This window comes from Palaemon carinicauda, chromosome 17 (genome assembly GCF_036898095.1).
Source record: "Palaemon carinicauda isolate YSFRI2023 chromosome 17, ASM3689809v2, whole genome shotgun sequence".
NCBI classification, from domain to species: Eukaryota; Metazoa; Arthropoda; class Malacostraca; order Decapoda; family Palaemonidae; genus Palaemon; species Palaemon carinicauda.
Window position 1 is genome coordinate 121615662 of NC_090741.1, and position 12295 is coordinate 121627956.

The 12295-nt window shown below is 41.4% G+C and overlaps 1 protein-coding gene across 1 annotated transcript; it reads right to left on the reverse strand.

Annotated features, from left to right (window-relative positions):
- Window positions 1-7104: 7104 nt before the first annotated feature.
- LOC137656569 (uncharacterized) lies at window positions 7105-7804 on the reverse strand. The gene is made up of 2 exons (XM_068390741.1): window positions 7682-7804; window positions 7105-7596 (listed from the first exon to the last, which is right to left on the reverse strand). The coding sequence occupies exons 1-2, from the start codon at window positions 7802-7804 to the stop codon at window positions 7105-7107; spliced, it is 615 nt and encodes a 204-aa protein (XP_068246842.1).
- Window positions 7805-12295: the final 4491 nt, after the last annotated feature.

Genomic DNA, 12295 nt, shown 5'->3' on the forward strand with positions numbered 1-12295 from the left:
TAGGATCTTGAAAATCCGTGGGGAATTGGAAAAAAAGTAGAGAAAATGGATTGAAGTCAATATTCAGGTGAAAGGATTGGGAAGGAAAGTTTTTATACTCATGTCTTCATCCACGACTTTAATATCGTCACCAAACTCCTAATGAAAGAAACCTGTGTAACGTGTGTCAAGGCCAAGCTAAGTATTTGGATGAGCCACGAACTAGAGAAGGATACCAATGTACTAGAAAATGGAGGACACCAGGACAAGGGAAGCAGCGCACAAAAACACTGCAGAAAGAGGCACTATTGCACCAAAAATGGTAGAAGAGTTATTGCATTCAACCTGCAGGAAATTTTATTGTGTCCATGCATCCCCACCAGTCATGTATATTGCATTCAACCTGTAGGAAATTGTACTGTGTCCATGCATCCCACCCGTCATGTATATTACCTGAGTAAGTTATGGTGTTATAGGTTTTGCATACACGATGTTAAGTCAGTCAAAAGCGGCATGTATTTTTGACCAAAGATCGTGGCAACACTTAGGTCTGACAAGATTGCAAGCTGTGTGTTGCCCTAACTGGATATGAAAATATCTAGCAGGCATCTAGACGCTGACATCGCCACCACCGCTATTTTTACCGATAACTGGCGTGGTCAGAATTAAAACCTATACATTATTTTAATGGCATCGTGGGAGGTACATAATTGCAGGCTTATCTTGGGTTAGGTCATTTTTCCTTACCCAGTGACTACTCCTTTAAGGTTAAGGAGAATAAACTTTACCAGCCGCTGTTGCTCTTCACTTTAATGGAATTTTTTTCTGCCATTACATAAAAAAAAAGATTATATTGTACCAGGTAAAGAGGGTGGACATATGAAATGTGAAGTTTCTCACAGACAAAGGAACTGTCAGAACAGCCACACAATTTAGGTTCTCAATCCGACATATTCAAAAAGTACTTCAGTGACCATACCACCAATTAGGATGACTTCCCTGTAAGTGTGCAACCTGACTAAAAGCCCATGCATTGCCTTCAAAATACGACTGTGACATTCGTCTGGATCCTACGAAGGTGAAGACTCTGGAGTGCAAAAATCTTCTCCAGCAACAAAAGCAACAATTAGACACATAGACAGAGAGTAGTGATAAAGTGGGTACAGAGGATGAATGCGAGGACAATATAAACCAGCAGTATTAATATATTTGTCCTGCCAGTGCTTCCAAGTATTCATCACTACTGTTCTAGATTTCACTCATTATTGACGACTTGATTTATGGAAATGGCCCTCTAAAGAATAACTGGCTCTCGAGATAAACATCTTTGTTAAAGATTCCCTATCAATGTTGTTATTAGAATAATTAATAATTTATCCATTTTGGTATCACATTCATATTTTGTAACTGTTTATTGCTATAATAATCTAAACCTACTCATAGAGTCATAAGCTCTAACCTAACTGACTGTCTTCTAACGTAACTTAACCTATAACTAACCTAACGGAACATAACATGCGCTTACTTTACCTAAAAGTAACTATCTGAACCTTATGACATAAAGAAAAGATATTTTTTAATGTTGAATATTTCTTTGAGAGTGTGTTTTTCTTGAATTTTGCCATAACAATATATATTTTTTTCTGTATAGTCTTTCTATTATTAGATTTTTTTTTTTCAAATCTAGTACTATTATTCTTGTAACATAAAAACCCAGTAAGTAAGATTACAGTTTTGATACTTGATCGACCATGTATCATAGGCCTACACATTAATATGAATCCAATATGATTAAATTATTACAATATTTCATGATAATAACGTTTTCCTTTATCCCGACTAATACACACACACACACACACACACACACACACACACACACACACACATATATATATATATATATATATATATATATATATATATATATATATATATATATATATATATATATATATATATATATATATATATATATATATATATATACCTTTTCGAGTGGGGTTACCTTAACATGGTTAAAGGGTTTACATATCGTCAATATTAGCAAAGTTTTACTAGTCAGTGTCACCCATACTGGGATATTGCTGTGAGCATTCAGACGCTAATCTCTCACCACCACAAATACGACGATGTTTTGTAGCTCGTGCAGTAGGGTATGTGGAACACATAGTGACATCTCTCTTATCTCTCCAAGATAGGATATGGTATCGCTTATTCTTTACATACGACGTAAAATGTTCCTGCTGAAACTCTTTTTCTTTTCTGCACCTGAGGGGGAAGGCCTAGATATTTTATTTATTCTCTCAGTGATACGGATCTATCCTTTTTTTCTTAGTAGTTCTGCCGCCAAAGATAATTTTGTATAAAGGCCGTCTGTATACACATGGTATCAAGTTGTTCCCATTGCACTCGTAACGATGTCCACAAGCGTCAAGACTAAACGTGTTATGAACAGATGTTCACCATACCCAAGGGAATCCATTGTTGCCTTGCTGTAATATGGTAAAAAAGCCAAGAATATACCCAGTCAAAGCATCTGCAATGTCACATATCCTAATAACCCATTTGCAAGGTTTTATGCTGTCTTAGATTTTGATTTCCGATCTCCTTTTGAAAGGCACTGTGGACTCGTCAGAGCTTAAATGGCATCCAGGATGATAATATCGTAAGAAACGTTCAGACACGTAATCAATAACGTTCTTTACCTTTGATATCCGTGAGGCCATAGAGCCGCTGTCTGGGGCTGGTGGAGGAGACATATGGAGACCCCAGAAGATCATAAACCACCTATCTCTGCAGAAGATTTGCCAGAAGCATGAACCGTCGTCTACCCATTGCTTAGAGAAAAAAATCTATCGATCTCTTTTTTTCTATGAATTGCCATATTTATTATCACTCCATGATAGGTAGTAGGTAGTAGGTTGGCCAAGGCACCAGACACCCGTTGAGATACTACCGCTAAAGAGTTATGGGGTCGTTTGACTAGCCAGACATTACTACATTGGATCCTTCTCTCTGGTTACGGTTTATTTTCTCTTTGCCTACACATATACCTAATAGTCTGGCATATTCTTTACAGATTCACCTCTGTCCTCATACATCTGACAACACTGAGATTACCAGACAATTCTTCTTTCACCCAAGGGTTCAACGACTGCACTGTAATTGTTCAGTGGCTACTTTCCTCTTGGTATGGGTAGGAGAGACTCTTTAGCTATGGTAAGCAGCTCTTCTAGGAGAAGGACACTCCAAAATAAAACCATTGTTCTCTATTCTTGGGTAGTCCCATAACCTTTGTACCCTGGTCTTCCTCTGTCTTGGGTTGGAGTTCTCTTGCTTGACACTGTTCTATCTAGTTTCTTTTCCTCTTGTTTTGTTAAAGTTTTTATAGTTTATAAAGTTTATTTTAGTGTTGTTACAGTTCTTAAAATATTTGATTTTTCCTTTTTTTTCCTTTCCTCACTGGGCTATTTTCCCTATTGGGGTCCCTGGGCTTATAGCATCCTCCTTTTCATACTAGGATTGTAGCTTAGCAAGTAATAATAATAATAATAATAATAATAATAATAATAATGAAAAACCATCATCTCCAGACTTATTTTTCGCCAGTTTCTCCAAATCGAGTATTGTTGCAGAGGTCTCTTTCTACTTATTTTTTCTTTTATGTAGCGATTGGTTTCATCGACGATCATTTGGAAAAGTTCACGTGTGAAAACTGGCATAAAAATCTGCAAAGGCGTTCTCATATATTGATCGGGACATTTGAATTTTTGTTTTCCCATTAACATAAATTTTTGCAATTCATGTCTCTCTTCACTAAATTCTTCCCAATTATTTCCATCTGCCCAATATTCATAATTAGCATCCTTGACGTCATCTCCAGGAGGCAGGGTCATGTCGTCGATGTCTTCATCTGGAGACTCAGACCCAAGATCTCCCACAATGTCTGAAGAATCTGCATTCGATGTAGTAGGAACAATTAGTGGCACTTCATCGATTTCTTCAAAATCTCCTTCAGATTCAGAAGACAATCCAAGGAAATATTCCAATATATCTTCCTACTTTTCAAGATCTTTTTTATTTTCCAGAAAGACATGTTTACTTCGCGACTGCGTGAAGACAATAATCAAGTGAGACAAGTCTCTATCAACGTTTGCTGTCAGAATACGGGGGTGATAATGACAAAAAAAAATTAGTCTGGGTCACCTGAGTGCTTGGGTTCGTGGATAGGCCGTTGAGATTAGCTGCTTACAGCGAGAGAAAGAGAATTGTCTACCCTGAGTAGCTGCAAAAAATAACTGATTTTGGACAGATTAGCGAAATTTTACGACTGGAAGAATCTCCATTTTTGATATTTACTTTATTTTTTTCAAAAGGAAAAATCACGAAACAAGACTGGATTTGTGTTATTTAAAAAACGATTGTCTCAATGACATTTAACCAAATGTGACTATAATAATAACAAGAAGATAATTTTTATTTCTATTTTTTTTTCGTTTTTAAAGCTGTTTTATTGAGCCGGCTCAGAACCAGGTCTCGACCGGAACCTACCATTTCTGATAGCCGGCTCAGAGCCTTGCTTTGATCGCTAAGGGCCTATAAGACCTTAGTTAAGATGATAACAGGTCAGAGACTGCTGTGCCTCCGTCTCATTCACCACACGGTACAATAACTCTGTTAAGGGGACCGCCCTCTATGGTGTTTGAAAGAACAACTTTAAAAAATCGAAAATCGTTTTATTATTTTTATGTATGCAGAAACATATCGTACATGCTCTCCAAAAGTTTCAGCCAATTATTCTTACAATAATTAATGAAGATAAAGTGGTCTTTAAATGATGACGTCATCTTTACTGCGTCGTCTGCATGACTGAGTATGACAGAATCGTCTTTGCATGTTTATTGAGAGGTCCGTTTCAAAGGCAATATCCATAATTAAGTTTCAAATTGACCACATGTAAATTGTAAACAACAACAATAACATCATAACTACATAACAGCAGAGGACAAACGGCAAGTTAAGAAGCCGATATAATAATGGCAAAGTGCAAAATCTACAAGTTAATATTTTTGATAATACTAGTATATTTCGCAGCAGGAAATACAAAAGATAAAAAAGAGATCAAGAATTGAAAGAAGAATGTGAAAGATTAATACAGAATACAGGAGAGATATCTCCTTTACCAGTATTGGGGGATTTTAACGGCTACGTTGGATTTCTGGGACACCACCAAGTAGACAGAAATAAGGAGATGGTGCTCAATTGGATGAATAACCACAACCTAACACTGATAAATGGAGGTGAAAGGTGTTCAAGACTATTCACGTGGAATAGACAAGAGCAGTATAGTGCTATTGATTTTGTCCTTGCAAATCATTGGTCAATAAGACATTTGTGCATTTGATGACTTTATTTGAGGTACATGCAACGAATGTTTGAAGCTAAAAAAGTAAATGTACGTAATTACACACTTGCAATGGTTATTAAATAGAATAGGCTACCATACCTGTGATAGGCCATCCTGCTACATACATATATATACATATAAATATAACCTTCCTGTGGCATGCATGGATATTGGATATGCACTCTCATTTAGATTAATCTATGTATGTACACTGTGATGCGTGCTTATTTTTACTGCCAGGCCTGCATAAAATTACTCATTGGGAGAATTGTAAAATGTGCCCATGATTGGCCTATCCAAATGTGCGACTCTCATCTGGCTGCTATGTAGCCCGCAATATAAATAAAACATAATGCCCTTCTGGGCTCATAATAATGATGCACCATCTTATACTATTACTTACAAATAAATCAAGATAATATTCCTAAGATCATTGTAGTATAACAGTTCGGTAGCTGAGGCTTCTCTCACGAATCTGTTTATATCCCTGTTTTCCTTTTGTCCACATTCCCCCCCCCCCCGTTTCTCAGCTGAGATCCACTTATTCTTTGACATAGTCCTTCAGGCACTCCGGGGGTCATCTGCATCTGCGTGGTCTGGTGTTGCCTTGAGAGAGTGTTGTGCTTTGTGTTATGGGTGAATTTGGTCTGGGTGTTTCTCTGGTTGGTGACTCGGTTGGCTTGCATTTTGAAGCGTTGGGGACGGACTTGATTATGGTGGGCAGCCTGACAGGTGTCTGATCTTCGGCTTTGGGTGGTGTCTCCGTGGTGTTCCCTTCTTGCTGTGTGCCTGGTGGTGTGGATGTTTCATGTGGTGTACGACGGTTGCCCTGTGCGGGAGTTATGTGCTCTCTATAGGGTGCATGTATCTGTGCCGACCTGGTGAGAGTTGGTGGTCCAACCTTTGATAGTCTTTGTATATGGCGAAGGAATTGGCGATTGCGCAGTATTGATCGCCCTGCCCCGTCTAATTTGACTAAGTATTGGTTACGTTGTCTTGTTTCCCCGACGATACCTGTTCTGTCCCATCGCCCCCTGGCATTGCCTGCCTGATTCTGCAGCAGGACCTGGTCTCCTGGTTTCAGAGGTGGCAGCTGCCGGGTGTTGGGTGTCAGTTTGTCTACCTGCTTAGCGAATCGGTAGCGCAGGGCTTCCTCTTGTCTTTCCCATGTGTCCCCCTCCATATTGGGTGGACTGCTGGATTGGAGAAGACCTGCGTCCTAGGCGCCACAGGTAGCAGATCCTTGAGGTTTTTTCCATATATGATCTGGGATGGTGACATGCCGGTTTCCTGGTCTGGTGTGTTCCTGTATTGGAGTAGGCCTGCTGCTACAGCTTCAGTATCTAGGCTGCCGTACATATCGATGTGTGATGTCAGGAGGCGTTTCATGGACTTGACTGCTGCCTCCGCCCGCCCATTTGACTGGGGGAGGTACGCAGATGAGAGACGGTGTCTGACTCCCCAGCGCTGTAGTAGTCTCTGGGTCTCCTTTGCATAAAATTCAGGTCCCCCATCGGTGCTTAGTTCCTGAGGCACTCTGAAGGTAGCGAAGTAGTAGAGGATAGCTTTGATGAAACCCCTGGCCCCTGCACCCGATGTCACAATGTAGGGCCAAACGCTGAATATGTCGACGATGACCAGGTAGTCAGGGACATTCATTTAGAAGAAATCTGCTGCAATGGCCTGAAATGGTTGGGTTGGGATGCTTGGTTGCGTCAGCGGCATGCGTGGTTGTGAGGGTGACATCCCCCACATTCTTGGCAACTGTTCCTTGTGTTTTCGATGTCCTTGGTGAGTCCTGGCCAAAACACGGAACCCTGAGCTCTGTTTTGCATTTTGTTGGTTCCTTGGTCGGCCACGTGTAGGGCTCTCAATATCTCACCCCGTAGTGCCGAGGGTATCAGGACTCTTTTATTCATCATGATGACGCTATCCACTGTCGACAGCCTGTCCCGGTACTGCCAATATGGTCGTAGCTCTTCAGTTAGTTCGTCCCTTGTAGATGGAATCCCGTTTTCAATGAATGGTATCAGACTTTGCAGGCAGGGGTTCACAGCGGTGCTTCCTTTGACTCTTTCCCATGTCAGAGCTCCGATTGAGTCCATTGTCGACCGTACCACTGCTATGACAGCAGCTTCCATGTCGTCTAGGTGGTTGGGTGTCGAGTGAATGGCATTTAAAGCCGTTATCACCTCCGATGTGTTTGGCTTTGTATTGGGTGAAGGGTTTCTTGATGTGGCATCTGCTGTGGGTATGTCTTTTCCCGGCACGTGAATGATTCAGTATCTCCACCTTAGTGTTCGCAGCTTGAGTCGGATGAGTCTTGGGTTTCGTGATGGTGTCTAGTTCTTTGTCCCCTAGAATTTTCATGTGTGGCTTGTGATCCGCTGCTATTATCAAGTCTTTGCACCCCATGGTGAAGAATCGGTTGTCCTCGAGTGCCCACGCTACGGCCAGGGCTTCCCACTCAATTGGTGCATACCGATTTTCTGCGTCCTTGAGAAATCGCAATCCTGCTAGGGTGGTCTTCCATCCATCTGGGCAACATCCTGGTGTGAGGGCCTCGCCTGTACAGTGTTTCTGACGCAGCCTATACCCGATTCTGACTTTTGACCAATCTGGGTTAAGGCATGTTGGCTTGTCTGGGTTGACGATCTCGACCCCTCCTCGATTTCGCGTATAATTGCTGCCTTTGACCTCTCAAATGCGTTCTCGAGTTCTGGGCCCCACTGGAAGCGTACCTTTGGGCTGAGTAGGGGCCCGAACTTTTCCATCAAGTCAGTTGTTCTGCCATAGTGTGATACCTGGTTTACTAGTACGAACCATGCACGAATGTCTGTGACGTTCTTTGGTCTTGGGAATGTTGCAATTGCATTCAGTTATTTTGGTAAGGGTTTTACATCCTTTTCTCAAACCTGGAATCCTACAAAGTCCACCTCTGTAGATGAGAATTGAAACTCGGCTGGGTTGAGAATGGCGCCGTTCCTTCCAATGAGTTCCAAGTAATTTATGATGCGCCACCAGTGTTCCTGTAAATTTGAGTCCCACTGTAGGGTGTCATCGACGCATTTTGTCTTTCTTGGGACGTCTGCAATAATCGCATCATATTGTTGTGTGTACGCATCCTGTGATGCGAGAAAGCCCATGGGTGCGCGACGGTAGCGGAATTGTCCCTGCTCAGTGAGGAAAGTTGTCTTGTGTCTGTCCTCTTCGCGGATATTAATGGAGTGAAATCCGTTGCATGCGTCAATGACCGTTTTGTATACACTAGGAGGTACTGCTCTGGCTTGCTTTATGGGTGGGATGGTGTGATGTGTTTCTCGAACGCAATGTCGATTTAGGGGCTGTAAGTCCACAGTGGGCGTGGTGTGCCATCTGGTTTTTGTGTGAGAACCATATGGTGTAGCCAGGTCACTGGTGTGTTGGGTGGTATGGGTTCAATCACACCCAGTGCTACGTCTCTTTCCAGTTGGGCTGCCACCTTTTTTTGCCAGTGTACTGGTATGTTTGGGGGTCTCTTTGTCACCGTTGGTTCTGCCTGAGGGTCAATGATCTGTATCTCCATGGGTGGTCCAATCATTGTTGGCAGTTGCTGGTGTGGACACGTAGTGAATGTTGAAGATGCATATTGTTCCAGTAGTCACGCTTTCATGTTTTCGGTGAACACTGCTGACGATTTGAAAGGCAGGTTGGCTGGTTGCCGGGGAGGTAGAGTGCGGCGTGGGCATCCGCGCTCTACGAGCGAGTTGTTGCTGTGGGACTTCCCTTCGTTTAGGCATACTGCGACCCTGCCTGTGGCACTAATCCTGGGGAAATCATGGTCGATGATGCCAAGCTTCGTCATAGCTGCTCGGCTGATGTAAAACTTGTTGTCGGTGTCCATGACATGCACCGTGGCAGTTGTTTTGATGTGCGCTCCTTGCTCATTGTTGCCTGATAGTATGAGGTGTATGGAGCCGAGCACATTGATTTCCTGGTTGTTGGCTGCAAAGATGCGTCTGTTTGCTGGCTTAAGGTGTTGCTGTTGTAGACCCATATTCAGTAAGATTGGCAGCCCCATCAGGGTATCATTGGGTGAGGTAAAACTTTGTTTGAGGAGTTCATCCCTGACGCGTGTACTCTGTTGTTGTCCGCTTCTGTGTCCTCTTCTTGCGTACAATGGAATAACGCCCCTGCTTCAGTACCTGCCGATAATTGCCGCGGCTTCCGTCGCCGTTGGACATTTTCCCTCCAGCATACTAGGCACGACTTGAACTCCTTTACTTTGCCTCTCACTTTTCCAGACTTTGGAGTGAGGCGTCCGCACTGGCAACGAAACTGATGTCTTGAGGTGTCTTGTTCGTCGCCCTTTTTCGGTGTGGTTGAGAGGGGTGTGTTCGTTGTCATTTTCACTTGTTTCCTGCACCTGCTGGATGATACTGATGGGTTTGCAATTAACATGGCCCGGCTAGCCGTTTCCTTGCTGTTGATGAGTGTTACCATTTCGCTTAGTGTCTTGTTATCGACCTCTGGGGTTCCCAACACATCTCTTTTGATTTCTTCATCTGCAAGGCCATTTACCAGTATCAACTTCACAATCTCCTCTGTGTAGTCGCATGTAATCGTCTCTGTGCAGGTGTTGGACTTGCAGGCACTGGTAACGATCCACAGACACACATTGGCCACCCCCCACAACCTTGCCACATATTGCCATACAGGTTCATCAGGGGCCTGAGTGGTTTGTAGTAGTGTCGTCCTCCGTACGCTTAAAGCCACACTCAGTACTGCCAGACATTTGGGATTTGTTGCGATTGCGGGATCCTCTCTGAATAGGGCAGCATCAAGTTCTGGTTCACAACATGCGAGCAGGTGATCTGTTGTCTGGTTAGGTGCTAAAGCCGTTCCATCGCGAAACATTTCCCACCGCCTTGTGAAGGCAGCCCAGTCATCTTCGTCGACGCCTTGTTTCAGTAATGGGTGGTTAATTTTGGGGGGTTTCTGGCGTAACGAGTTTTCGTCATGCTTGTTCTTCTAATGTAATTGCATCAGTGCTATGCACATTGTCATATCATTCACCTGCTTCACCTCCGTGCACCCAGGAGCCTCACACCTCAATGATGTGGCCATGTCTGTATGTCCTGCGTTCTTGTCTACAATATTTCTTCAAACATGGTCAATAAGACATTCGTGCATATGATGACTTTATTTGAGGTACATGCAACGAATGTTTGAAGCTGAAAAAATAAATGTACGTAATAACATGCTTGTAATGGTTATAAGATAAAATAGGCTACCATACCTGTGATAGGCCATCCTGCTACATACATATATATATATACATATAAATATGACCTACTTGTGGCATGCATGGATATGGGATATGCACTCTCATTTAGATTAATCTATGTATGTAAACTGTGATGCGTGCTTATTTTTACTGCCAGGCGTCCATAAAATTACTCATTGGGAGAATTGTAAAATGTGACCTTGATTGCCCTATCCAAATGTGCGACTCTCATCTGGCTGCTATGTAACCCGCGATATAAATAAAACATAATGCCCCCTCTGGGCTCATAATAATGATGCACCGTCTTAAACTATTACTTACAAATAAATCAAGATAATATTCGTAAGATCATTGTAGTATATCAATTCCGGAAGCTGAGGCTTCCCTTGCGAATCTGTTTATATCCTTGTTTTCCTTTTGCGCCCCTAGATGGCGCACATGCGGCTTGCCCGCCAGATTTGACCTGTCCTAACTCATTATTCCACAATCATATACTATATAAACAATTTAAATGTATGGAAATAAAAGAGGATAAAACAGTATTAGACATATCAGATCACAACTTAATAACAGCGGAATTAGAAGTAAAAACAAATAGAGCAAATAACTACAATAAAGGGGAGTGGGAAGAAATTACATACTATAAAAATAACACAAAAGATATAGAAGAATTTGTGAAATCCAGAGAGAGAAAACTCGTTAGCAAGGATGTCAAAAAACATTGAAGAGCTAAATATAATAATGGCAGAAATGAAACAAGAACATTGGGCTAAAACATATAGGAGAAGCGTAACGAATGATGGGAAGGCCAAAACACAACCTTGGGTAACCGAGGAAATAAGGAGAAAAAATAAGGAAAGAAAGTAACTTGATAGAAAAAAAGGAAAAATTAAAAAGATATTAGGTTAAAGACAGAATTATAAGAAAAATACAATCATAAGAAGAAAGAAGTACAATCACTGGTGAAAGATAGTATAACTTTATATGAAAAAAAGAAGACCAGGGAGATAGGAGATGATAAAAATAATAAACTACGGGAAAACATGAACAAATTAAGAAATAGCAACAAAATAAAAAGCGAGGCAATACAATTATATGGAGATAGAGGAAATAAACTATCAGATGAAGGGGGTAAAGAAGAATTAGTAAAATTTTGGAAAGCAGTCTATAATGCACACGAAAATAGGATATCAGAGATCTGGAATGATGAGGAGAGTGAATACCAGGCTCATTTAAGAACAGAAGACGACATTCTTTTGTATGGTATTGGTTATCAGAAGTGAAATGACAGCTTCATACATACCTCGAAAAATATCCATTCATTAGTGTTGTTCATTATCCCATTTTTACGTCATCGATTCTTCTTGATGGGATGTAATTATACGTTAGTATTCTTAAATAACATTTAATGGTCTTAGGATTACATTGCTCCTCAGCTCTCAATCGTGTCTCAACAACTTCTAACTCTTGAGTGAGAATATGTAAACAAAAATCGCACACATACATAGGGAAAACAAAATTGAGCATCGCTCTAAAAAGGATAGAATCATACTGCAATACTAAAGTAAGAAGAATGCCATCCTAACTTTAGGACAATTAATGAATGATTAAATCCTTTATAACATACGCTACTACACCTA

Excerpts from the sequence above, each read along its gene's own strand:
- LOC137656569 (XM_068390741.1), bottom strand. The coding sequence starts at position 7,804 with ATGGGGTGCAAAGACTTGATAATAGCAGCGGATCACAAGCCACACATG. Across the intron at positions 7,597-7,681 it reads CTCAAGCTGCGAACACTAAG|CCAAACACATCGGAGGTGAT; the intron begins GTGGAGATACTG and ends CCCAATACAAAG.